This window comes from Hippocampus bargibanti, linkage group LG01 (assembly GCF_051943395.1).
Source record: "Hippocampus bargibanti isolate YZ-2025 linkage group LG01, ASM5194339v1, whole genome shotgun sequence".
Lineage (NCBI taxonomy): Eukaryota > Metazoa > Chordata > Actinopteri > Syngnathiformes > Syngnathidae > Hippocampus > Hippocampus bargibanti.
Genome location: NC_142734.1, coordinates 23,708,789 through 23,736,759, shown reverse-complemented (window position 1 = coordinate 23,736,759; position 27,971 = coordinate 23,708,789). Strand labels below are relative to the sequence as shown.

The 27,971-nt window shown below is 45.1% G+C and overlaps 1 protein-coding gene across 3 annotated transcripts; it reads left to right on the top strand.

Moving 5' to 3' along the window:
- Positions 1–23,783, top strand: LOC148903533 (interleukin-27 subunit beta-like). Of its 3 annotated transcripts, none has more exons than XM_089004641.1 (7): positions 1–1,397; positions 9,481–10,060; positions 13,319–13,433; positions 14,187–14,283; positions 16,063–16,183; positions 19,137–19,294; positions 22,302–23,783. In XM_089004641.1, the coding sequence occupies exons 2-7, from the start codon at positions 9,979–9,981 to the stop codon at positions 22,458–22,460; spliced, it is 732 nt and encodes a 243-aa protein (XP_088860767.1). In that variant the 5' UTR covers positions 1–1,397; positions 9,481–9,978; the 3' UTR covers positions 22,461–23,783. The 3 variants fall into 3 exon arrangements, with proteins under 3 accessions (XP_088860767.1, XP_088860772.1, XP_088860760.1); XM_089004634.1 differs by having other exon boundaries at positions 1,128–1,397; positions 19,137–19,300; XM_089004646.1 differs by lacking the exon at positions 19,137–19,294.
- Positions 23,784–27,971: the final 4,188 nt, after the last annotated feature.

The window sequence follows — 27,971 nt, the reverse complement described above, 5'->3', positions numbered from 1 at the left end:
TGAAAGACCAGTTCAGATAAGCGTGGCTTCACCTTGGCAAGTGCCACTCTCATGTCATTTTCACAGCAAAGTCTGTTCCTTTTCTACAATTTTATGTCCAGCATCTTCGAAAAGGATTGCTCACAGAGATATGTTGTAACAAATGGTATCAAAAAATCCAGGGCTTTCTTGACAACAACTGGATACATCTTCATTTGTTGATACCAAAACGTTGAGAGTGTTGTTGTTTTGAAGAGTTGTTGAACCTGGCTATGCTGAATTTCAATGATTTTTCTTCAGATCTGCTTCTTTGGTTGTTGTTGTAAGAGGCTTACAAAAACTCTTCTTTTATCATGTCGTCTTTCACGTAGCGCACAAAAACTGCAAACTGGCTTAGATCAGCAACGTCTGTGCTTTCGTCGACTTGAAGACTGAATTTTGCCGGGCTTAAAATCAGTTCTGTGACTACTTGAGCCAAGATGCATTTACTCGTCTTCTATTCTGTCACTGACGGTGTCATTTGAAAGGGGAATTTGGGATAATTTACCTTCGGCCGCTATTACGAGTATCAGATTCGCCATCTTTAACGCAGCTGGTTTCACCAGTGTTTCATCAATGGTGTGTGGTTTGCCCTGCTTTGCGATCAGGTAAGCAACTTCGTACGATGCTGTGAGGATGAGTTTGCTAACAGGTACAAATCCAAGAACAGGCAGGGTGGCCCTTTCATCGAATCTAGCTCTCTTCACCTTGAATTCAGCAAGTGTTGTGTGCTTGTATTCCCCGTTTCCATGCCGCTTGATGAAGTGTTCCTTTAGTGTTGCTGGTGCGAGGCTAGAGTTGCTCAACTTGGCGTTGCAAATCATGCAAATAGGACGCTCACTCCCATCACGTTCCGTAATACATGAGAATGTTGTACATATTCATCCGACCACTTTCTTCTTTTGCTCGACATAGTATGGATAAAATATAAAAACGATGTACTACGACAAGTCACACTTTGTTTACTGCAAGCTACTGGCTAGCCTGTTCATTCAGTTGTGAATGGGTGAAGCAGCAGCAGTCTACCTGGCTTCTCTTCTTCTCTCTCTGTATTCATTTTCCGTTTTGGTACGCTTCTGACTCTATACTGCCCACATGATTTCCTGTGGTATTTCTCAGTTTTGCCCGGAGCTCTACCGATTGTTAAACGGGCATAACAATGGACAAAACAACCTCCGGGGCCGGACGAAATGTTCCGTTGCCGTAATTAACAGAAGTGTGTCAGCGGAGGCTCCGCCGAACCCCTGGGATCGTCTTACCGATCCCCAAGGGTTCGATCGAACCCAGGTTAAGAACCAGTGTTCGAGAGCAAGGCAAGACGTCCTGGCGTGACGTCACGAACAAGCGGACGGGACCTTCTGAAACTCGGCATCTCCAAGGTCATTTGGAAGTAGTTTTGGGAAACTTTAACTCATTTTTATTGGTGTTTTTTGCATTTGACTAAAAATATCAACCTGTGTGTTTTGGGTATTTTAGATGCTATAAAACGTTTTTCTGACGTCAGTTAGGAAACAAAAAAATGGTGTCGGTTGTCCTTTAAAGATCAAGGAAGAAGCAGTGCCATGCGTTATTGATATGCCAGTTGTCAAGTGGCACTGATGGCAGTCGTCTTTATGCTGATTATGCTGGCAATCCGTGCCGAAATGAGCACGAGCCCGTCATTACGGCGCCATGCCGGGACGTAACGGCCACGAGGGGTGACATAAACATTGATGGCGGCGCCCTGGGGGTAGGCTTGGCCCCCCATTAAAGCCCCCAAGATCTCCGGGAAAGGAAGTTGGTAGGCTTATCGGGCCCAGTTCGAATTGGTGGCAGACGCAGCGGACTGGCCCGACAAGGTGAAAGCGGCACAGTAGGCACTTTCACTAACCGACGAGGCTACTTCCTGTCTGCCGCTGCTGAGCCCCAAAGAGAGACTCGATTACAGCGCGCTGGTGGGCACTTTACAGCGGCGTTTCGGAGAGTTTAACTTGAAAGACTCCTGGCGCTGCGAGTTGAAACAGTGTGATCGACATCCCAGGGCGCCGCTGCGTTGTCATGCCCATTAGATAGAGAGCCTCGGCCAGCGGGCATATGCTGGGATTCTAAAGGACATCCAAGATGAACTGATTTGTGACCAGTTCATCCAAGCACTCAGACCGGATGAACTGCGTCTGCACGTCCAGCTTGCCCACCCAGCGGCGCTCGGAGAAGCACTCGCTTTTGCGACGGAGTGGGAGATCGCAGCCAGAGGAGTACTACCGATGGCAGCTTGCCCCGTTTCGGCGACCTCATTGTCGGGGGGTGAGGAGTGCCGGCCAGCGTGGGTGGATGAGCTGGTGTGTGCAATAAATACCCGCCCAGAACAACGGGAGGAAGGAGGTGGTCGACGTCCAAGGAAAGAGGTGGTCGACATCCACGTCCTGCTGTCTGCTGGGGGTGTGGACAGCCAGGTCATCTGCTGTGACGCTGCCCAAAGATCTTAAACCTTCAGGAAAACGGGGAAGGGTCTGCGTAGCCCGGTCAACGCGGACCCCTCCAGTGATTAGCCGGAAATAGCAATCTGCATGCGGAAAGAAAGCGATAATGGTGAGGTGGACAGACGTGGGGGACCCCAGTCATGTCCGTGTGCAAATTGGGGACATTTCCTGTCCAGCCTTGGTGGGCACTGGGTACTAAGCAACAATTGTGAGGCCTGACGCTGTTCCAGTGGGAACCATTTTAAAATCGACCCTTACAAGATTGAGGACAGTGAACAGCGAAACGGCCAAGTTGCAGGGCAAAGGCACATTTGTTTTCACTCTGGGGGGTTGTCGACAACCCACTCAGCTTGGGTAGAGACGTGAGTGACCCCTGTATCTTGATACGGGACTTTTTAAAAGCCGCAAAATGCGTGGTGGATTTGGGGGTTGAGTGCTCACCCAGCCGATTGGTCAGCCGATTGGAGCTGATAACGGTGTCTCGGCAGAGTGCACCAGAGGTGGCCATCAACACGGCAGAACCATCAGGAGAGAGCATGGATGTACTGATGACCCAAACCACCCTGACCAAGACAGTAGCAGTGCTGACTCCTCAGCTTTCGACGGCAGGTAGAGTTTGTTCGCCCTGTGATGGACTGCCCACTGGTAGGGCAACTACATCAAACCCAGCCATGTCAGTAAAGTTGACCCAGGGTCAAATAGCAGAGAGCCTGACCGGGGCTTAGCAGCCTCAGGAAGTGCATTCTCTGTTGGGCCTTTCTCAAGACAGAGTTGGTGTCACTTCATGTACTGGGAGACTGTGATTCCCAGGAACTTGAAGGTCTCAACGGTTGACACAAGGCAGATGGATAGTGTGAGGGGTAGCTGTGATGATGGATGTTTCCTGAAGTCCACGATCATCTCTACTGTCTTGAGCGTGCTCAGCTCGAGGTTGTGACGGCTGCACCAGAGCTCCAGCTGCTCCACTTGTTGTCGGTACGCAGACTCGTTGCCGTCTTTGATGAGACCGATGACCGTGGTGTCGTCTGCGAACTTTATGAATTTGACAGCTGGGTGCGTTGAGATACAGTCGTTCGTGTAGAGAGAGAAGAGCAATGGAGAGAGGATGCATCCCTGCGGGGCTCCAGTGCTCGTGGTTCGTGTTGAGGATGATATATTTCCCAGTCTGACCTGTTGTGACTGTCCTGTGAGGAAGCTGAGGGTCCACTGGCAGATCGTAGGCGACACACTGAGTTGGAGAAGTTTGGGGATGAGGAGTTCTGGGATGATGGTATTGAACGCAGAGCTGTAGTCCACGAACAGGATCCTTGCATAGGTTCCTGTGTTGTCAAGGTGGTCGAGGATGTGGTGCAGTCCGATGTTGACTGCATCCTCCACAGACCTGTTTGCCCGGTAGGCAAACTGAAGAGGTTCTAGCAGAGGTCCGGTGATGTTCTTTAGGTGGTTCAGCACGAGGCGTTCAAAGGACTTCATGACCACAGACGTCAGAGCAACAGGTCTATAGTCATTCAATCCCGAGGGTGCTAGTTTCTTTGGAACTGGGACGATAGTAGACTGTTTGAAGCAGGATGGGACTTCACACTGCTAACTTCTGCTTCAACTTCATCATCCTCACCTCAAACCAGAGCCCAGTGCAGACCCCTGCCAGCAGTGCTGGGCTCAGTGAAGGGGGCTTCATCAAAAATACACACTATTGTTCAACCCCTCTGATGTAATGCCATTGACACTCTGTCAGGTGCAGCTTTCTTGATCTTCTGCTGCTTGAAGAGCCGTCTCACGTCCAGTTAGTGGATCTGTTAGGAGATACGGTAGTTTCCGGTAATGGTGGGCAGACGAGGGAAATGGGGGTGTCCTTTTCAAATCGGAAAAAGAATGTATTTAGCTCATCAGCCAGACCATTGTTGTACACTGCTTGGGGGTATGGTAAACGATAATTTGTTACTGCTTTCAGGCCATTCCAAACCGATGCGGAGTCGTTAGCGGAGAACTGTTTGTTAAGCCTCCCTGCATAACTTTTCTTTGCAATGTTAATTTCCTTTGTCAGTCTGTTTCGGGCGAGTTTGTAAACTGCTCGATCGTCGTTTCTAAATGTGGACTCTTTCTCTTTCCTAAACTGCCTGAGTTTTGGAGTGAACCATGGCTTGTTGTTGTTGAATGAGTGGAAAGACTTTGTTGGTACACACATGTCCTCACAGAAACTAATGTATGATGTTACAGTGTCTGTGTATTCATCCAATGTGCCAGTTGAAGTTTCAAAGACGCTCCAATTAGTGCAGTCTAAGCATTTTTGTAGAGCTAAATTTGCTTCATTAGTCCATTTCTTAACAGTCTTGACTACCGGTTTTACACATATGAATTTCTGTCTGTATGTAGAAATTAAGTGGATTAAATAGTGGTCAGAAAGACCCGATACTGCATGCGCAACAGATCGGTATGCCCCTTTGAGTGCTGTGTAACAGTGATCGAGAATGTTTTCTTCTATGGTGAAACAGTCAATATGCTGCTTATATTTGGGAAGTTCACGGTTTAGACGTGTTTGATTAAAATCGCCCAAAATGATCAGGGGTTACTCTGGATATTTTAGTTCGAGTTTGTTTACATGATCCGCTAGCGTTTGTATACACGTGTTAGCATTAGCTTGTGGCGCAATGTACACGGCGACGAGGATAAAGGAAGCGAACTCACGTGGCAAGTAGAATGGCTTGCAGTTGACAGACAGCGATTCCAAGCCAGGGCTGCAGTGTGCGTCGAACATCGTGACATCGGTGCACCATTCTTTGTTGATGTAGAAGCATAGTCCATCGCCTTTGGATTTCCCCGATTGCTCCGTGTCGCGGTCGGCTCTGAGGAGACGGAAGCCGGTTAGGTGTAGCGCGGAATCCGGGCGGCGGTGACTGAGCCAGGTCTCAGTGAAGCAGAGCGCAGCAGAACGTGCAAATGTTTTATTGTGTTTTTTTTTTGTGAGAAGAAGAAGTTCGTCCATCTTGTTTGGTAGTGAGCGTAGATTAGCGAGATGGATCGATGGGAGCGGCGTTCGAAATCCACGCTGCCGTAACTTGACGAGCACGCTGGCTCGCTTACTCCTCCTACGCTGGCGTCACAATGCTCCGTACAGATCTTCTGCGCCGCTCGCGAGTAGCCCCGAAAAACCTTGTCGATTTTGTTGTGTCTGTGAAAATAGTCCAAGAGTGGATTCCCCAATGCTCAGTAACTCTTCCCTCGTGTAACTAAGTCGCGTAGGGTTGCAAAAAACAAATGAAAATGACGAAAAAACCAGGCACAATACTAGGGAGAGTGTGACCGAGGCTGCCATTCGCAGCGCCATCTTGAGGCTTACCAAAGGCTTAAAGGACAACCGACGTCACTTGTTTTGTTTCTTAACTTATATCAAAAACGTTTTATAGCATCTAAAATACCCAAAACACGCAGTATGATATTTTTATTCAAATGCAAAACACCAATAAAAATGACTTAAAGTGTCCAAAATCTGCAAAAAATTGAGCTGCGAATTGGGCATTTTCAGAAAGTCCCGCCCCCAGTTCGTGACATCACGCCAAGACGTCTTGCATTGCTGCAGAATCAAAACAATGGCTTCAAATTTGGAGAATATGCTTTCTTGTTACACATCCAGTTATGAATATGATTCAAATAGTTCTGAAGAGTAAAGCATACAGGTTTGGAATCGATTAAAGAATTTATTCCATGCCATTATGAGGCAACATTGAGGGGAGGTATCTCAATGAAAAAGAGGTACAAAATGGCGACGTCCTGTGGACACCTCCGTTTCCACAGGCTGATAAATTCCTTTTATAGAGCTTGGACGCCCACTTCTGGCGGCTTTTGGGTGCAACACGAGGTCCCCAGACCAAACAAGTACAGCAAAATACATTGATGTGATGGAAGGACCGCTACAATGCGGGTTTTTTTTTTCGGTCAGGGGCGTTGCTTTCGTGACGTCACGTACGGACTCGTCACCAACTCAAAAACAAGACTTGAATATTCAGCGTGAGTCTTAAAACGTAAAATATAGCTATATGCGGTGGAATCTTATTAAAATACGCTCAGTAGAAGTCATTTGAAGCCATTTTACAAATTATGGACACAACTTATCCGGAGACGTCGGTTGTCCTTTAACAAACAGTTCTCCGTTTGGATCAAGAGATCCATGGCATCCTCAAGGCAGGGATCATCGAGCCCTCCGACAGTCCGTGGGCGTCTGGCGTGTTCATGCTCCCCAAGAAAAAGAGCACCAAATCGCGGTTTTGGGTGGACTACAGACCGCTAAATAAGGTCACAAAGAAGGACTGCTGCCCACTACCACGCGTAGACGGGACCTTGGATGTGGTCTCCGGTTCTGCTTGGTTCTCGTCACTTGACCTGTGCAGTGGCTACTGGCAAGTCCCTCTCACCACAGAGTCCAGACCCAAGACGGCATTCTGCACCACCCGAGGACACTGGCAGTTTAAGGTCATGAGTTTTGGCCTATGCAATGCACCAGGGACATTTGAGCGTTTGATGGAAACAGTACTCACAAACATTCCAAGGCAAAAGTGCCTGGTGTATTTGGATGATGTCTTTGTCAATGGTAATTCTTTTGAAGCGGCAATGGAATCTCTGAGGCTGGTGTTGGGGAAGATTGCAGCAGCTGGGCTGAAACTGCACCCAGATAAGTGCCACTTCATGCAGCAAAAAGTGAAGTTGTTGGGCCATCTAGTGGACGGTAAGGTCATCAGCACGCTGGAGGAGAAAGTCCGCACAATCAAAATCTGGCCAAGGGACCAGAAGCAGTTTCAAAGCTTTTTGAGACTAGCCTCGTACTACAGGCGGTTTGTGAAAGGATTTTCTTGTATTGGAGCACCCTTGTTTTGCCTCCTGAAAGATAGCGAACCCTTCATGTGGCTGCCGGATTGTCAGGAGGCATTCTCCAGCCTAAAAAGAGCCCTCATGAACGCTCCTGTCCTCAACCCTCCAGATCCAGCACTACCTTTTTTGCTGGACACTGACGGGAACAATGTCGGCATGGGGGCAGTGTGGTCACAAGTGGGGCCGGAAGGTGAGCGAGTGGTAGCCTATTTCAGCCGCACTTTCAATAAAAGTGAACTACGCTACTTCCTTACAAGACGTGAACTGCTAGCAGTTGTTCTGGCGACACGCCACTTCAAGTACTACCTGTGAGGCGTGTCCTTCACCATCAGAATAAATCACACCGCACTGCAGTGGTTGATGTCATTCAGGGAACCAGAAGGCCAAATAGCACGGTGGCTCGAGGATCACTGTGGTACATCGGGCTGGGGCTCAGCACGCCAATGCAGATGCCCTATCCCGGAGGCCATGTTCCATTAGTGGCTGCAGCTATTGCGACCGGCGAGATGCCAGGGAGTTGGAGCTTTGCGGGGAAGCGGCTGCTGCTGTGACGACATGCTGCACCTTAGAGGCTGATGACACTGCAGAGTGGGCTTCAAAACAAGAAGACGACAACGATCTCAACCCCATGCGGCAGTGGGTACAGAGTGGCAAGAGGACGCCCTGCGAAGGCGTGATGGGACTCTCTGTTGCTTCCAAAGGCCTTTGGAGCAAGTTTGATGTGTTATGCATCAGGGATAGCTACGATGGGACGTAGAGGACTTCTGTTGGTGATGAGTGTGTGGCCAACAAAGGACCTCAAGCCCAATCGCACACACCACTTCAGCAACAAATGGTTGGGGCGTCCATGTAGAGAGTTGCTGTGGACATCATGGGCCTTTTCCCTGTGATGGACAGGGGCGTCGCTATGTGCTGTGTGTGATGGACTATTTTACCAAGTGGCCTGAGGCATACGCACTGCAAGACCAAGAGGCGGAAACAGTGGCTGATGTGCTACTGGAGGGCATGTTCTGCCGGTTTGGAACTGCGTAACGTCTGGTGCTTGTGTTGTTGATGTGTGGGGGCTGGGCTAGTCGGGGGAGCGTGACGATACAGAGAGAAGGGTTAGAGAGAGTGCCTGAGTAGAACGACTGCATGTGAGTTGTAGCATAACAACAGCTCCTGTTTGTATGTGATAACTGCTACGTTTTGTTATTAAAAGACTGACCCGCTATACCAGCGACTGTGTGCATCATTATGCTCTTATCACATAACTACCGGCTAGTGATACTATGATTGGCTAGTGACTAGCCAATCATAATTTGCGAAAACTCTGACGTTGCAAGCGTCTTTGAGCAGGCCTTGGGTTGCTAACTCGAAATCGGATTGGTTCGAGCAACTGTTTGATTGACACATTTGATGTAACAGGGCCTGCAGAACTGATTGTGAAGGCGTCCAGGTCGATTTCTGACCAAGTCTTTTTTTTTTGGAGCATTTGTTTCATTTCCCCAATGTATTGATTGCTCTTTACAATCTTCATTTTTACAATGCCTAGAATAAACGACATGACTTTGTTTTTCATTTGGCGACCAATCTTTTGGATGCACTCATTTATCGGTTTGAAATAGGTCGGAATGTTGTGTTGCCATCGGACCCTCATGGTCCGCCATACTTGAATATGCCAACCTTCTGACTTTTTAGAACCCTAGAAAAATGCTTTATAATAAGAATTTATGTTTCACCTACACCCAGTAAGTGACAAGCACTTACTGGTTTTCTGCCCTATAAGGCGTACCTAAAAGAATATACTTTTTCAAAAGCTGACCGTGTAAGCTGTCCAGCTGGCTAGCTGTTGGCTATCTGGCTATCTATTCGCTATTTATTTGCTACCCATTAGCTAGCTAGCTAGCTATTAGTTGGCTGTAAGCTGTCTAGCTGGCTATCTGTTGGCTATCCGGATAAATATTAGCTATTTATTTTCTATCTATTAGCTAGCTAGGTAGCTATTAGCTGTCTAGCTGACTGGCTGTAAGCTGTCTAGCTGGCTAGCTATTTATTAGCTATCCATTAGCTAACTGATTAGCTAGTAGCTGGCTGGCTGTAAGCTGTCTAACTGTTGGATATTTGGCTAACTATTAGCTATTTTTTATCCATTTGCTAGACAGCTGGATCCATTGAAGTTGGATGCAGAGGGTTTGTGGCTTCCTCCACCATCAAACTGCTAAAAGACCTGGGCATCCATGGACAGGCTCTGCGGCATACAGTTAGATCACTCTCCGAAGCGGCAGAAACAAGCAGCCACTGGATCTGGATGAAGAGGAAGCACCCTTGTTGGGCTCATAGATCAGCAACCTAACAACAAGAACTCTTATTCTTATTCTTATTCTTATTCTTATTCTTATTCTTATTCTTATTCTTACTGAATTTGTTTATTGGACTGATGTCATTTTTATATGCCAAAGTATTTTTGGAGAAAAAGGCACAAGTGGTCAAACATCCCAGATGATGTCAAGAAAGCATTGGTTGTTTCTCCACGTCGGATTTCCTGTAAGACGTTGTTTCTCGGTTCCTCTTTCGGTGGCGGCCAGTCGCTTTACTTAAAGTCTTCTGACAAGTGTACAAGTCTCAGTCTTTAGATGAACTGAATCCTTTTTGCAACATGGTGGCCAGCTTGCATGACTGGACTCTACTCACATTGGTCGTTGCGATCGAGGCCGTCGCTCGGATGCGAGGCGACGTTGGTGAGTTAGCGCCCCGACATCGACTTCTTGTTGAAATGCCGCCTCTTTCACTCAACACATTTGAATGCAATCTTTTGGTCTGGAATTGTTTTGAAATCAACAGACTGCAATGCTAATACAGTACATTGGAAATAAATAGTTGTGAGAGAAAATGGAATTGAAATGGGTGGAAAAAACATCCCAGAACATCCATCCATTTTTCTAAACCGCAAATTCCTCACAAGGGTCGTGGGGGTTTCTGAAGCCTATCCCAGCTGTCTTCGGGCACTAGGCGGGGGACACCCTGAACCGTTTGCCAACCAATCACAGGGCACACAGAGACAAACAAGCATCCGCGCTCACACTTACACATCAGGACAATTTCGAGTGTTCAATCTGCTTGCCATGGATGTTTTTGGAAGGTGGGAGGAAACCGGAGGACCCGGAGAAAACCCTCACAAGCCCGTGGAGAACATGCAAACTCCACACAGGGAGGTCGGAGTGGGTCTTGAACTCACTGTGAGTCGGTCCAGAACAGATTCTGAACTCATTCGCTGCCATTCACAAAATTTATTTGGGAATTGAAAATATGACAGAGAGCGCCATTCCTGAATTTGTTCGGGTTTTGTTTTTTCATGCTTCAGTGCTGATAAAGCACTGGCCATGGTCGATGGCAAAATGTCTTCTTTTCCACCAGGGTGCAGCATTTCCCTTTTTTCGATGTCAGCGCTTTGTTCCAGCTTCAGCTGTTGTTAAAGCGCTATAGAAACCAATATTTATGTATGGCATTGTATTTTGGACAGCCACCCCCATTTCAAGCTCATATAATTCCAGACCCTTATAATTTAGGAATTAACTATTTTTTCTGATGAAAGAAGAGCGTCTAAGGCTTCTTATGCTGCATGGAATGTTTATGTCGTGCTAAAACTCAATCTTCTGTGCATCTTGCAATTTGAGTGACAATGACAAAAACCCTGGCGTCGGAGCAGACACGTTTGCCTTTTACACAGCTGCCCCCATTTCAAGCTGATAAAACTCCAGACGCATATAATTTTGGATTTAATTCTTTTTTCTGATGAAAAAAGAAAATCTAAGGTTTCTTACACTGCATTGAATGTTGATGTAGTCCTAAAACTTGAGAAAACAAAATGGTGTCAGTCGGACTTGCTAACGTTCCTAACTGATAAACCAATGAGGCTAAATTAGCTTGCAATAAGACACTGAAAAGCCTTTCTAGTGTACGTTTGTCCCGGATTCATACAAGAATTTTCAAGCACCAGATATTTGTGCTTTTTAGGCTGTATGACTATCTGTTGACTATCTGTTGACTATCTGTCTATCTATTACCTATTTATTAGCTATTCATCAGATAGCTGGATGGCTGTTAGCTGGCTGGCTGTTGGCTGTCTTGCTGGCTGGTTGTTGGCTGTCTTGCTGGCTGGTTGTTGGCTACCTGGATTTCTATTCGCTATTTATTTGCTATCCATTAGCTAGCTAGCTAGCTGTAAGCTTTCTAGCTGGCTAGCTGTTTGCTATCTGGCTATCTAATCGCTTGTTATTTGCTATCCATTAGCTAGCTAGCAAGCTTTCTATCTATTTGAGTAACTTTGGGGTTGAGTGAACGCTGGCAGATGTGCCTGCCGCCGCTCACCCACAGAAAAACTTAAAAAACCTGCGACAGTCAAGTGACCTTGAGAGTTTTGAAAGGTGCTTATGAAATCAACTGTATTATTATTATTATTATTATTATAGAACTCCATATTCTGTGGGTCCTGAAATTCCAGTGACAATGACAAAAACTCTGGCTCTGGAGTGGACACATTTTTGCACGTCTGGCAGTGAAGGAGTTACAGTAAAGTCTCGTTATATAGATATCGGTTATATCGATAGTACCGCTTATTACGATACTATTTTCATTTCCCTTGCACATTTCTAGTCTTTTTATGTATAATTAGTACCGTTTAGTACGATACCCGGTTATTACGATAATCCGGTTATTAAGGTGCTCCTTTTCATCCCCCGCCGGCCATTTTTGTTGTTTATATCGATATATCCGTCGCGCCATTGATCAACTTGGTCACGTGTCTTGTTACGTGAGCCGCCATCGGTCGCGCCATTGGTCGACTTGGTCACATGAGCCGCCATCGGTTGTGCTATTGGTCGACTTGGCCGTGTGACTTTGTCACGTGACACGCCATCGGTCGCGCCATTGGTCAACTTGGTCACGTGTCTTGGTTACGTGTCACGCCATCAGTCGCGCCATTGGTCGACTTGGTCAGGTGACTTGGTTACGTGCCCAGCACCCGTGTAGCAGAGCCATTTTCATTTTCAGACGCTAGCTCGTGTGTAGCAGACGATATTGAAGTGTTTGTGTTAAAAGGTAAAAATGGGAAGCAGAAGAAGATTGATGACTTTTTTAAATTGTATACATAATACAGTAAGATGTAAGCGTTGCAGTTTCCCTGTTGTGTTATGTACATGCCCACTGTACTGTATATGAATGCAATCGTTTTTTGCAACAATGTTTCTTGTTTTGTCTGCTGAAGCGCGATGATTTTGAAAATTATTAACATTCCATACTGTGTATTAAAGGACAGCCGATGTCACTTTTTATTCAAATGCAAATAAAAATGACTTCACGCCAAGACGTCTTGCATTGCTTGTGAATCCAAACAATGGCTTCAGATTCGGATAATATGCTTTCTTGTTACACATCCAGTTATGAATATGTTTCAAATACACTGTAGTTCTGAAGATTAAAGCATACATGTTTACAATCATTAAAGAATTATATGTGCCATTTTGAGGCAACATTGGGGGAACATCTCACCCCAAAAAAAGCCAGCTCCGTTTCTTATATGGCGCTTGGCTGCCCTCTTTTGGCGGCTTTTGTTTAATGCAGTTCGGCGCAGGATCGGATATATCGATAGTCCCGGTTATATCGATATTTTTTCGGACTCCCTTGAATATCGATATAACGAGACTTTACTGTAATTTGGTGGGGGTGGGGTTGTTGATTACCCTCCACATCCTTCACAAGGCAGTTTCAAAGAAGATGAGGACAACGCATGCTGTCCAATCACGACCGGAAGAATCTGGAGAGGCCGAGTCAACGTGTCTTCAATGTCCCACAGTGTCACCTTTCACCCAAAATGGCTGTTTGGAAAATTGACTTTTTAAAAGCTATATGGACTGCCTATGCATTTATGCATTTGCTCCCCCCCCCAAATAATGACTGTAAAAAATGTTGTATTTGGCTGACTGAATTTCTTTTGTCAGATCTTCCCAGCCAAGCCAGCGTGCATTGCTGGTGTGCCAGTTATCCCAACGTCACCTTCTGCTCGTGGGCAGAACCCCCCTGTTCCAAGCCTCTGGACTACATCGCCTCTTACAGGTACAATCGGGAGGCCATAGCAGCACAATCAGCAAGAATACAGTGATACCTCGACTTACGAATGCTTTAGCTCACAAACTTTTCGCCTCACAAAATTAAATTCACGAAAATATAATCTTGGCTAACAAACTAGTTTTCGGCCGACGAACCAAACCACACGGTGCCACTGTGGCTGGCAAAGTGGTTTTTGTCACTCTCTTTCTTTGAGTGCAGATGTGGTTTGTTATCGAGTGGAGTACATTTGCTATGATATGACCAAAAAAGACCCCACCAAGACTCTGACATCGGTCGTATAGGGACCGAACGGCCCGTATCAGGCGTTCCTGAAGTGTTCCCAAAGCACCCTCCACAGAACTCCACGAGGGACACGGTTAAACGCTTTCTCCAAGTCCACAAAGCACATGTAGACTGGTTGGGTCTACAGTACAGTTTATTTCTTTAATTACAATACAATAGCATATTTATTATACGAAAAATAATGTATATTTTGTGTCGTTTTAAGGCTTATTTCATAGAAAATTATGTTTTACAGGTACCTGGCAACGGATTATTCGAATGTAATAGTTTCTTATGGAAAATTAATGATTGGTAGACAAACGTTTCACCTTACAAACACTTTCTGGGAACCAATTAAGTTAGTGAGCTGAGGTATCACTGTACTTCGTTTTTGTGGTTTGCACTGCGCCAAAAGAAGTATCAGAAATGAGTGAGTGAGTCGTCATGGCTTCAAAAGTTTTTTTATGTGTCTTTCAGTGAGAGACGCCAACCATCAATCAGCAAGCCTTGTCATCTCATCCCTCCCACTGCCTCCTTTTCATCGTCATCATCATCCTCTTCTTCCTCCAAGCAGGTACCAACTTTAATTCACTTTCATTAAACACTTATATCTATCACTCGCCCACCCCCCCCCCCACACACACACAAAACGAATCAGAGAACCTTTATTCGTCCCACAATGGGGAAATTTGCAATACCGTACCACAAGCAGAATCCGATTTAACGGCCAAGTACACACACACACACACACACACACACACACACACACACACACACACACACGCACACGCACACGCACATGCGCACGCACACGCACACACACACACTTCTGTTTCAATGTCTTTTGTGAGGTCTGGATAACTCCAGATAAGGAGTGAGGACCACCCAGTCTGATTAGTTTAGAGAAGAATTAGTATTACATTTGCACACTAGACGTCCCCCTTAACTGCATTTCCCACTTCAACTTCTTTAAAAAAACTAAGCATGAAAAAGTGGACTTGAAATGGAAATAACAGCAGGAGTGAGGACTCTGATTCAGTATACATTCAAAATCCTCACTTCTGGTGTGAATTTGTTTAAAATATAGTTTTAAAAATTGTCTGGTTGATTTGGGTGTTTTAAAACCAGTTTTTGGTATGAACTATTTCCTCTCATTATCACCTGCAATTACACACGGCACACATTTTGTATTTTAATTGTACAGTGAGACCTTGGCTTACGAACTTAATTGGTTCCCAGACAGAGTGTGTAAGGCGAAACATGTGTATCCCAAATGTTTTTTTCTCCCCATAGGAAACCATTAAAATGAGAATAATCCGTTCCCAGTTCTCCATAAAATATAATTTCCAACTAAATAAGCCTTAAACTACACACAACATACATTATTCTATGTATAATAAATGTGCTATTGTATTGTAATGAAAGAAATACACTGCACTGTATAATCAAGTCACTTTATTTACATTTGTGATGGTCATTGATTGACACCTGTTGCTTTCTGACTTGTAAGATCTTACGAAACTGAGGAATCACATTATCATTCATCATGTTGATGATTCTCTTTGTGATGGTCGTTGATATAGATCCTGTGACTGTGAACTGTCCTTGAGAGTTTTGAAAGGCGCTTATAAATTAAATATATTATTATTATTATTGTTGTCGTTGTTGTTGTTATTATTATTATTATTATTATTATTATTATTATTATTATTATTATTATATTTGCCTCTGGATATCCGAGTTAAGTTGCCGTGCTTTCTCGGCGATAATACCCTCACTCACACTTTTCCCCGCTAGCTGCTTTTTGTTAATCCAAATCAACAGAAGTTTTTCAACCTCTTCTATTGCCTCAGACCATTGCTTAGACAACACAGAAACACATTTAGCCACCGTGGCGCTATTCGACCATGTGCTCTGGTGTCCTTCCGCCGAAAACTAGTCCGTGGTGCTGCTTGTGGTTTGGCCGAAAACGAGTTGGCATGCCAAGATTATATTCTGGTGAATTTAATGTTCGTAAGGTGAAAAGTTCGTAAACTGATATATCACTGTATATATTTATTCGTATATGAAAAATACATTTCCAGTTTAATTTAAATTTCCAGTTGTATCTGTCATTTTCAAAAACATGGTAAAACAGAAGATAAATCCGAAATGCATCAGTTTTGAATAATTGATGTCGTTTGCGAGAAACATTGAGGCAAAAGGAAGTAAGATGTGAACTGAAAACCCCCGTTGATGCAGTGAAGTACACAAAGTTCCCCTTTCTGCGAACTCAAATCTGGATGAAAGAATAAAAAGAGGTGTTGAAATACAGTATTGTCCTTTTTCCTCCCTCACCCCCTTTTTTTGGCAGCTTTGGCACTGCCATTTGCCTGACCTGAAGCTGCTGACCGATTACATCATCAACGTGACCACTGTGTCATCTTCTGGAAGGAGCAGCGTTCATCTCAGCAGCTTCATGCTGGAGGACGTTGGTAAGATAACCTTAATTCATTCACTGCTATTTCCGAATTGATTCGGGAATTGAAAATATGGTGTACAGTAGAGCGTCATTCCCGAATTTGTTTGAGTTTGGGTTTTTCTTGCAGGGGTGCTGACTAAAGCGCCGGTCACACCTCTGGCAATGGTTTTCCCTTCCTCGAGGGGGCGGCATTTCCCTTTTGTCCATGTTAGCGCTTTGTTACAGCTTCCATGTTGTTAAAGCGCAATATATTTTTTTTTTGCATTGTATTTTGGACAGCCACCCTCATTTCAAGCTCCTATAACTCCATACCCATATAATTTAGGAATTAACTCTTCTTTTCAGATGAAAGAAGAGAGTTTAAGGTTTCTTAAAATATTAACTCATCCACTGCCATTTACGAAGTATTCAGGAATTGAAAATACGACGTAGAGCACCATTCCCGTATTTGTTCAAGTTTTGTTTTTCATGCTTGGATGCCGATAAAGCGCTGGCCAGACATCTGGAAATGTTTTTCCTTTTCACTAGGGGGCAGCATTTGCCTTTGTCTCCATGTTAGTGCATTGTTCCAGCTTCAGTTGTTGTTCAAGCATTACATCAACCAATATGCATATTGCATTGTATTTTGGACAGCCGCCCCCATTTCAAGCTTAGATAACTCCAGACCCATATCATTTAGGAATGAACTTTTTTATGAAAGAAAAGAGTCAGAGGTTTGTTACGCTGCATTGAATGTTCATGTAGTTCTAATATTTTAGTATTCTGTGGGGTCGGATAAGTCCCGCCGCGAGGGATGTGTCAATGTATGTGCGCAGGGTATAGTAGAGAGTCCGGCAGTGGAGCCCCGGGCTGGAGGTCTATGGCACAGTCATACGGTCGGTGAGGTGGCAGGGATTGCGCGCCGTTTTTACTGAATGCCTCCCCAGGTCGTGGTAACATCGCGGCACGCCCTCGGGGCAAATCTCCTCGGGCGGGCCGCCGCGGAAGAGGTTGCGCCCTGCTGTGGCCGACCGCAGACAGTGTGCGTAGCAGTGGGGACTCCAGCCTTGTATGGGTAGATGGAAGGGTCATGGGTGCTGAGCCAGGGCAGGCCCAGAACGAGTGGCGCTGCGCAGAAAGGCATGAGAAGGAAACGACGATGCTCAATGTGGTTCCCCGACAACCGGAGTTTAAGTGGAGTGGTAACTCGAGTAACTCTGGCTAATAAACGGCCATCCAAATCGAGAATCTCCTTGGGTATCGTCAGCTTCTCAATGCCGCAGACCAACGAAGACGTGAGTTGGGGATCAATAAAGCATCCGTCAACCCCCGAGTCCACTAACTCCCGTATAGCACGGGAACTGGATGGACCAATTAACTCGCCATGCAACTCCGGCCGCGTAACGGACGCCGTCCTCGTCAACGTCGCCGGGGACCGCGGCCGCTGTTTGGAAGGGGACTTAAGACGCCAAGGATCTTCGGCGAGGGGCCTTGAGTGCAATGTTCTCCGTGTTGGCAGCAATACGTCTGTGTCAGCTCTCAGTCGTACAGGAGTAGTCCATTGATGAGAAGGTTTCTCAGCCGTCATCTGTACTTTTTGAAGGTGTCGGACATTTCGCCTCCTATCCAATAGGGCCGATACGACCAGTCAGACTTTAATTCGCTAACGAAGCCTCTTGGATAGGAGGTGAAACGTCCGACACCTTCAAAAAGTACAGATGACGGCTGAAGAAACCTTCTCATCGATGTTCTCCGTGGTTAGCATGATCGCTTCCGCCCCCCCATCTGCATCGGCTTGTGGCTCGCCTCCTGCTCACTGATGCCGGGTGATGACGTACGCCGCAGGATCCCGGGTTCGCCTGCCCGCTGGCCGCCTTGCTCACTCTTCCTCTCCTGGAGACGATTGTCGAGGCTGAGGATGACGTCGATCAGTTCGTTGAGAGTTGTGCGAGCGTCGCGGGTCGCCAACTCGTCCTTGAGTGCGGCGGAACATTCCTCTCAACGCCCAATCGTTGTACCCGCTCCGGGCGGCCAGGATGCGGAAGGCGATGGAGTATTCGGCGGCCGAACGAGTCCCTTGTTGACAGTCCTGGAGTAGTCCCGCTGCTTCGCTCTCTGTGAGGGGGTGATGAAACACCTGGCGTAACGTGGTCACGAAGTCCGGGTAAGAGGCACAGAGTTCGGGTTGGGACTCTCGGACCGCCAACACCCAGGAAGCTGCCTGGTCGGTGAGTCGGCTGGTGACAAACGGCACCTTAGCCTCGTTGCTGGCATATGCGGAGGGTTGTTGGTCGAACACCAACGAGCACTGCATAAGAAATTCGGCGCAGCGCCCGGGTTCAACCCCGTAATGTGCTGGGTGCGATAAGGGGAGATTGCGACTGGTCACCGAGGGGGTGGGGGGGTCCAGTCAAAGTCGTGACGTGTGTCTCAACCCCTTCAAAGCGTTGAACCAGCATGGTCAATTTACCGCGGATCTCCGCGATATCTTGTGCCAGCTGGCTCAAACGCTCCGCCTGATGATCTAGTGCGGACATAAACTTGCCTCCATCGGCGGGAACCATTGTGGCCGGTGTAATTTGTCACGTCCGCACGAGGCAAAAAGACAAAACGACACCTTGTCGGACTAAAAGGAGCTGGATCCGAAGTACTCGATCGAGTCAGTAGATGAGTCCAAAAGATTTTACTGAGACACGCAGGGTACACCAAACAGGACAACAGCACAAAAGGAGAGCGACCAACCTGGCATACGGCAGTGGTGAAACACGAAAAGGAAATACACCGGCAAATACATAGAGAAACCGGGTGACTCTTATAGTCAGAAGGCACATCTGTGAATGAGCAACAGGTGTGCGAGCCGGAGGAACAGGGAGGGGAGGGCCGCGCACCTGTCGCCAATCAGGATGTGAGAAATTCCATGTGTGTTCTACAGACTTGGCAATAAAGATCATTCTTATTCTGATATTTTGTCTATGTCTTTATTGCAGTGAAACCCGACCCCCCCGTGGACGTCAAGGTGTGGCCCGGCCAAGCCAGAAATGTGTTGATGGAGTGGTGTCCTCCCCCGACGTGGTCTTATTTGGAAATGGCGCCCCTCAAGTACCAAATCACGTACTGGTGGGACCGTAAGGGCCAAGTCAAAACTGTCAGTGTATGTTTCAAGTTCACAGTTGTTTACGACCATGTTCATTTTTTTAAATTCTGACTTGATCTTGGTTTCGCTCCCTGGTGCTTTTCGCGATCTTTGTGACTGCTTCATTTCCGCTGTAGTTAAAGCGCTACATTATTATTAGTATTATTATTAGTATTATTATCATTTGCTATCTATTAGCTCTGGCTGGCTATCTAGCTATCTGGCTGGCTATCTAGCTGTCTTGCTAGCCATCTTTTTACTAGGTAGCTGGCTGGCTATCTAGCTAGGTATGTGTTGGCTATCGATTGGCTAGCTAGCTAGCTTTCTATATATTTGAGGTAGTTCCGGTAGAGTGTACGGTGGCGCGTGTGGCTGCCGCTGCTCACCCACAGAAAAACTTTAACCTGTGATTGTAAAGTGACCTTGAGAGTTTTGAAAGGCGCATGGAAATGAAATGGATTATTATTATTATTAAAACTCTAGATCGTGTTTGAAATTGACACCTCTTTTGGGGGTTCCTTGGAAAGTGAAAACCTCCATGAAAACCTTATCAAAGAGATCAAATGAGAGCAACCAGGAAATAGAAAGCAAGCGAGATAGCGCTCTTTCAATTCAGCTAGCTGGCGAATCCTTTACATCACAGGTTTCTAAGTCAAGGCCTGGGAGCCGAATCCGGCCTGCCACCTCATTTTATTCGGTCTGCGAAAGCAAATCAAACTTGTGAAATTCCATCCTCATCTATCGAGCAAGCTAGCCAGCTAGCTAGCCTTCTGTATATTCAGCTAGCTGGAAAATCCCTTACATCACAGGAGCCAAAGTCGTGGCCTGCCACCTCATTTTATTCCGTCCGCGAAAGCAAATCAAACTTGTGAAATTCCATGCTTATCTATTAAGCTAGTAAGCTAGCTAGCTCTCTTTCTTTTCAGCTTGCTGGCTTATCCCTTACACCACAGGTGTAAAAGTCGAGGCCCGGGGGCTGAATCTGGCACACCACATCGTTTTATTCGGTCTGAAAAAGCAAATCAAGCATGTCAAGTGCCATGGTGCTAAAGTCTGAACCAAAATTTCAAATTGTAAAAAAAAATTCAATTATGTAAACCGTCATTTTTCTTGACTTCAAATTTAAAAACTAGTTGTTCATTCATTTGTTATGTGCTTGCTCTTATGTAATATGTCGAGGGCATGAAACATTCTAATGGCCACACAAAAAAATGATGTGAAGGGCTGGATTTGGACCCAGGCCCTTGACTTTGACACGTTTCTCAAGCTGTATTGACTGTTGTTGTAATCCTAAAACTCAGTATTCTGTGAGTCCTGGAATTCGAGTGACAATGACAAAAACACATTTTTGCACACCATCTGGCAGTCAATGAGTTAAGTTAGCTTACAATGTGAAGGAATGAAAAACCTCCGACAATCACAACGACAAAGTGTCATTGTACAGGTAAATCCAACTTAATCCATCCAAATCCATTCAAAATGTTGAATCGAGACTCTGATGCTAAATGACTCGCAAACTCCCCTCTGCCTTGGTGCCATCACACGGTCGATTGCTGTGCGAGAGTGAGATGCAGGCTGGCTGGCCAAAATTGTCGTATGCGTTGCCGGCCTGCTAACGCGTTGCGGTGCCAGGCGTAGAATTCAAATTTTAAGAATACAATCTGGAAGTCGTGGTCCTAAATACGGGTGGTCGTAAGTCGAGCCGTTCGTAAGTCGGATGTTACCTGTATTTGTATCCATGCTGATTGTACCGTTGTTGTTGGATTATTTTGATCGTTCACCCTTGGTTCATTGCTTCGACGGGTGTGATGGAAGAGGATGGTTAAATCATCAGGAAGCCAGGTGTAAAACAGAAAGTTGGTTTAATATTGAAGACAGCGGAGACATTGTGGGAGGTCAGCGAAGGAGGAAGGCAGAGAGAAGAGAGCGTGAGAGAGCGAGACTACGGGAGTATTTATGCGGCGCACAGTGTGTGATGCGATAGGACGTAATGTAAATGCAACATCATGTAAAGCAGGGGTCGGGAACCTTTTTGACTAAGAGAGCCATAAAAGTAAAATATTTAGAAATGTTTTTCAGCGAGAGCCACACGCACGCGCGCACGCACAAACAAACGCTCGCGTACGCGCGCACACGCGCACGCGCGGACACTTTTCAACAAAATATCAGAATGCATTATTTAAAATAACTTTGTGATAGTACTCACCGTTAACATGAATGGTTTTCCGTTCCTTGTGTTTGGTAAAATTCCAGGAAAACGATCGGAATGAAATTCAATTTGCCGGTCCAGAGGCGAAGTTACTGCTAGTTAGCCTGCACACGGCTCATAAGCTTCCACACTTGCTATCTGCAATCGACTTCTCGCAGAAATATGTCGATGCTAACGTTAACATGGGGCTTGTTAAAATGTCACTGACATTCAACTGTTTCATCGATGGTATTGTTTCATTGCAAATTAGAATCAGAACATTTTCTCTCCTCGCCGTCTTGCTGGAGCTCAAACACTTTGAAAATATTTCAAAAGGAACAGGCCGAGATTCCCCCGTGCACGCCCACATTCGGTGATCGAAAAGCCGGCTTGAAGACTTCCGCAGACGCCCGCTGCACACACACCGGTGCATTCACGCTGAAGTGCACTCGTTGGGCTCATTTAAAGGGGCGTTTACCTGTTTCAACATGACGGCCACTATCATCCAATCAACATGGCACTTTCGGCCATTCTAGGTCAGTGTCATCCAATCAAAATTGCGCTTTCCGCCAACTGCAGCGCCAACGGGAAATGAACGGCGAAAAAAAACGACGAAACGAAAAAGTAAATACATATTTTAGTTTTATCGGCGAGCCATATGCAATCATCAAACGAGCCATATATGGCTCGCGAGCCATAGGTTCCCGACCCCTGATGTAGAGGAAGGCAGGATATGACGTATCAGGAAGTCCAAAATGTAAACAAAGATTAAAGAGCGATGTTTAGAGATGTTTGTATGGCGAATTACCCCAACAGTTGTGTTTCCTGCAGCTTGGTCCGTTGGAGAGCACCAGCGTGGAGATCAAGGGTCTGAGTCCAGGAAGGGAGTACCACTTTCAGGTGTGCGCCATGGACCTGCTGGGTCTGGGCCAATGCAGTCGCTGGAGCTCGTCCGTCATTGTCACTTTACCTGCAATTTCAACTCCGTAAGTTATCCTGGTGGGGTGGATGGCAGCCTTTTTGTCGAATGTTCTTATCACTGTAAAACAGTGGTGGTGCCTTGAGATACAAGCTGAATTTGTTCTATGAACATGTTCATAGTTTAACTCAAATGTGCTTCATAAAACAAAGAGGAAAGTGCTTCAGATTGAATGCCTGACAAAGTATTTGTGTTGTAATAATGTTTAGTGTTTTTTGTTTTGTTGGTTCTTTTGACTTCAAGATGGTGCCGCAAGAGCGGCTGCTTTTACAGCAGATCCTGTATTTTGTTTTTCTACTTCTTCCTTTCCTTTCATCTTACTTTCATTATTATGCTGCTGTGAAATGTAAATTTCTCCACTGCAAGACGAATAAAGGTATATCCAAGCCAATACAATCCAATTTTGCATTACAGTGATACCTCAGCCCACGAACTTAATTGGTTCCCAGAAATTGTGTGTGAGGCGGAAAGTTTGTCTTCCAAACACGTATTTCCCATGAGAAACCGTTAAAATGAGAACAATCCGTTCCCAGGTCCCCATAAAACATAATTGTCTACGAAATAAGCTTTAAAACTACACAAAATATACCTTTTTTGTTTTATGCATTATAAATATGCAATCATATTGTAATTAAAGAAATAAACTGTACTGTATAATAGTTGTTTGTGATGGTCGTTGATGTCGTTGCCCCTTGATGATATCCGAGTGAAGTCGCCGTGCTTTCTGGGCGATAATACCCTCACTCACACTGTACCCTGCTAGCTGCTTTTCTTTAATCCAAATCAACAGAAGTTTTTCAAACTCTTCTGTTGCCTGAGACACCCTTAGCAACACGTAGCAATGGTCAACTTAGCGTACTGGTACTGGGATGCTACGTCACACAAACGCACATCTTGTTGGTGTTTTTCGATGGTCTCCTTCTTCTCCTCGACCGTAATTTTCTTTTGTGTCCTCCGGCTTAACACTAGCCAGTGGTGGGGTCTTTTGCGTCCCATGATAGCAAAAGCACTCCACTCAATAACAAACCGTGTCCGCACTCAAAGAAAAGGGGTGACGAAAACTATTCCGCCATCCACCGTGGCGCTCCGTGTGGTTTGGTTCGTTTGCCAAAGTCTAGTTTGTATGCCAGGACTATATGCTCGCGAATTTAATGTTTGTGAAGCAAAAGGTTTGTGAGCTAAACCGTTCTTAAGCTGAGGTATCACTGTATTTTATTGTTTGTTTGATATAATGCAATGTGTCCTGGTCTATCATTGTTATTTTAACTTCAATGATGTGGAAAACTCCTTTCCAGCTGTAGCTGTTGTGAAAGTAAATAAAACACCAAAATGCTTTTATTGTTTATTTATACATTCAATGAGTATAAAAATGTATTTTGTTTTTTACATGTCTTTTGTTTCATCTTACAAATGAACTGTCTGTATTGTCTCAGTAAATTCTTTATCAAGTGAATATTGTGAGTATTACACACACACACGCGCGGCCACTTTTCAACAAAATATCAGAATGTATTATTTAAAATAACTTTGTGATAGTACTCACCGTTAACATGGATGGTTTTCCGTTCCTCGTGTTTGGTAAAAATCCAGGAAAATGATCGGAATGAAATTCAATTTGGCGGTCCAGAGGCGAAGTTACTGCTAGCTAGCCTGCACACGGCTCATAAGCTTCCACACTTGCTATCTGCAATATACTTCTCGCAGAAGTATGTCGATGCTAATGTTAACATGGGGCTTGTTAAAATGTCACTGACATTCGCCTGTTTCATCTATGGTATTGTTTCATTGCAAATTAGAATCAGAACATTTTCTCTCCTCTAATGCTCCGGTGCATTCAGGCTGAAGTGCACAAGTTGGGCTCATTTAAAAGGGTGTTTACCTGTTTCAACATGACGGCCACTATCATCCAATCAACATGGCGCTTTCGGCCATTCTAGGTCAGTGTCATCCAATCAAAATTGCGCGTTCCGCCAACTGCAGCCCCAACGGGAAATGAACGATGAAAAAACGACAATATGTATTATAATATGTAATGTTTATTGGTGAGCCATATGCAATCATCAAAAGAGCCATATATGGCTCGCGAGCCATAGGTTCCCGACCCCTGACGTAGAGTCTACGTCGTGCATACGTAATGACCTAATGCTTTTCAAAATAAAAGTTAAATCATTTTTTTGTTTAATTTATGGCGTTTATGATTGGCCTCACGCGGGCCGGACAGGGACGTACAAAGGGCCGGATGTGGCCCGCGGGCCGTAATTTGCCCAGGTCTGATCTAGTAACATGGAGCACAGTCATTGCAACGTGAGTCAGCAAATCAATTCACCAAGTGATATTGACAGCGTTGGTTCAAGATTCACAAGAGCAAATCAGGACCTTCTGTCCATTGTATCAATCGGATCATTTTCTGGGACGCCTGGAAACAATCAACATGATGTAGTTGAAAACATTTTTTGGGGACACCTGAAAAAAAATGTTTTCAAGATTCACAGCCGCATTCTAGGATCGGCGAATTGATTCGTTCGCCGAATGGGTAAATAAACGGAAAGAAAAGGAATAAGGCGGTTGTGTTAAAATTCACGAATGTATTTTGCGAAAAACATTGTTCCTGCCTGCGTGTAAATCTGCCGCCCAGTTCTCTCTTCTTTCACGGGACGAGAGACTACCTTGTCATTGCAAGAGGACTCGACGGGGGGCCATGCAGATGACTATCCTTTCTCATCAGGAGACCTGCCCTCACTATGCCAGCTCAACATCCTCATAAATGACATAACGCTGTTTTTCCCATAGCTCCTTGATGAATACCGTCCACTTGAACCAAAAACTAAATTAAATAGGCAGGCAAATTAGACTGAGTGAACAAATAAATAAGCCAACAAACAAATGAATAAACAGAAGCCGAACTTGAGTGAATTTGATGGCAAAAGTAAAGTACAGTAAAGTCTCCTTATATCGATATCGGTTATATTGATAATACTGCTTATTACGATACTATTTTCATTTCCCGTGTACATTTCTAGTCTTTTTATGTATTATTAGTTCCGTTTAGTACGATTCATGGTTATTACGATAATCCGGTTACTCCGGTGCTCCTTTTCATCTCCCACCGGCCATTTTGCTATGTTTATATCGATACACGCCATCGGTCGCGCCATCGGTCGCGCCATTGGTCGACTTGGTCACATGACTTGGTCACGTGTCTTGGTTACGTGTCTTGGTTACGTGACCAGCTCCCGCGGGCAGACGCCATTTTCATTTTCAGACGGCAGCTCGTGTGTATCAGACGGCAGCTCGTGTGTCTTCAACAATGGCGAAACGAAAGAATTGTGATCTCGGAACAAAGCACAGGGCAGTCGTGGCTGTTGAGGAGAATCCAACACGGAGCTGATGATGAGGAGGATGAAGAAGAACCGAGTGAATGGACACCTATTGCAAAACCGACAAAAGCGTTGCAAGGTGCTGCGGACATGCGATCTTTCTTTGAATCCGTAGAAAATGCATCCGGTTTTTTAGAAACGTTAAACAAGATGGAAGTGTTTATATTAAAATATAAAAATGGGAATATGCTTTCTTGTTACACATCCATTCATTGATATGATTCAAATACAGAAGAGAAATAGTAAAGCATACATGTTTGCAATCGTTTAAAGATTTATTGTACTGTATACTGTATCCTATGGAGCTTGGGTGCCCTCTACTGGCGGCTTTCGGATGCAACACGGTTCTCAGACAAAACATGCATACATAATGTACAGTAAAATGTAAGTGTTGCAGTTTCCCTGTTGCAGTGTTATTGTATGTACATGCCCACTACTGTATATTGATGCAATCGTTTTTGCAACAATGTTTACTTTTCATTCCATACTGTATTAAAGATCCCCCAGTCACGTAACCAGCTTCCGTGTTTATCCTGTCGACGCAAGCACAATAAAAAAACTAGCGATTGGCCGAGACTGTTGATAGCTCACAGCTTTCTTTACTGCTGCAATAGCATCTGAAACATACTGTCATGCTCCTCAGCATGGGAAATGATGTGCACAGTCGCTGTTTAACGCGGCTCGGTCTTTTTAATAACAAAACGTAGTCGTTATCACATCCAGATACAAACAAGAGCTGTTGTTACGTCACAGCTGCGCGCCGGCATTCTATTCAGGCACTCTCTCAAACCCTGTTGTCGGGTCCTCCCAAGCCCCTGTCATGTAACCAGCTTCCGTGTTTATCCTGTCGACGCGAGCACATCACATAAAAAAATAGCAGCATACAGTACTGTTGTTTGACACCAATTAAACCATGGATTTAATAGAAGAATTGTGATATCCGAACAACGTACAAGGCAATCGTGGCTGTGGAGGACTATCTAACAAGCAAATCCTTCATCGCGAAAGAGTTTGACGTGCGGCATCAACGTAAGTGATGTAAACGTTGCAGTTTTGGTTTTTCATCCATGTACAGTATTTAATTGTATTGCATCAAGATATCTTTATTGCTTGCAACAATCACTGTTTTTTATATGATTGTACATGCTGCCGTTCGTGGCTTCGTGTGAATAGAACTTGAGGATTTAGCATTGGTTGATTGCATTTTTGAAAGGAAATAGTCATCAAAAAAGTGTAAAGACGTTTTTATTTTATGCACAACTTTATTTTTCACTTCATTACTGTACAAAAAACATGTTAGATACGCAATCCATCAGAATCAGAATCAGAATCATCTTTATTGCCAAGTATGTAGGACACACAAGGAATTTGTTTCCGGTAGAACACGCTGCACTAGTATCGTTGTCAAAAAAACTGCTAAGTGGCACTTTACAGTTCCATTTTGGCTACTGTTGAAGAGTTCAAAGAGTTAATGGCTTGGGGGAAGAAGCTGTTTAAATGTCTGCTGGATTTGGTGCGCATGGATCGGTAGCGCCTGCCTGAGGGGAGTAGCTGGAAAAGGTGGTGGGCAGGGTGCGGAGGGTCCAGTAGGATTTTCCGCGCCCTAGTTTGGATTCTTGCAGTGTGCAAGTCCTCGAGAGTGGGTAGGGCGGTGCCAATGATTTTTTCCGCCGTCCTAACTGTCCGTTGAAGTCGGATTTTGTCCATTTTTGTGGCGGCCCCGAACCAAACGCTGATGGAAGAACACAGGATGGATTCGATGACGTGTGAATAGAACTTGAGGATTTATGAACCCATGAACCCAATGATAAAATTACATGCCATACCAAAGATCCCCCATTTACGTATCCCCCCCTCTTTAATGCAGTTCGGCGCAGGATCGGATATATCAATAGTACGGTTATATCGACATTTTTTCCGACTCCCGAGAATATCGATATAACGAGACTTTACTGTATTTTTGTTAGATTTGATAAAGTGTTTTCACTAAGAGAATTGACCACCTTGAAGTCAGGATTCCAATGTTTCAAATAATTTTGAAATCCTGATTCGGGCGAATACAAAATGAAATGGAAATTGTATAAAATGACAGAGTCAAAGAGTGAATGTATAAAATTATAGGATTATTTTTGTTAGATTGAGCTA

Excerpts from the sequence above, each read along its gene's own strand:
- LOC148903533 (XM_089004634.1), top strand. The coding sequence starts at position 9,979 with ATGGTGGCCAGCTTGCATGACTGGACTCTACTCACATTGGTCGTTGCG. Across the intron at positions 13,434-14,186 it reads GACTACATCGCCTCTTACAG|TGAGAGACGCCAACCATCAA; the intron begins GTACAATCGGGA and ends TGTGTCTTTCAG. Across the intron at positions 19,301-22,301 it reads GCCAAGTCAAAACTGTCAGT|CTTGGTCCGTTGGAGAGCAC; the intron begins GTATGTTTCAAG and ends TGTTTCCTGCAG.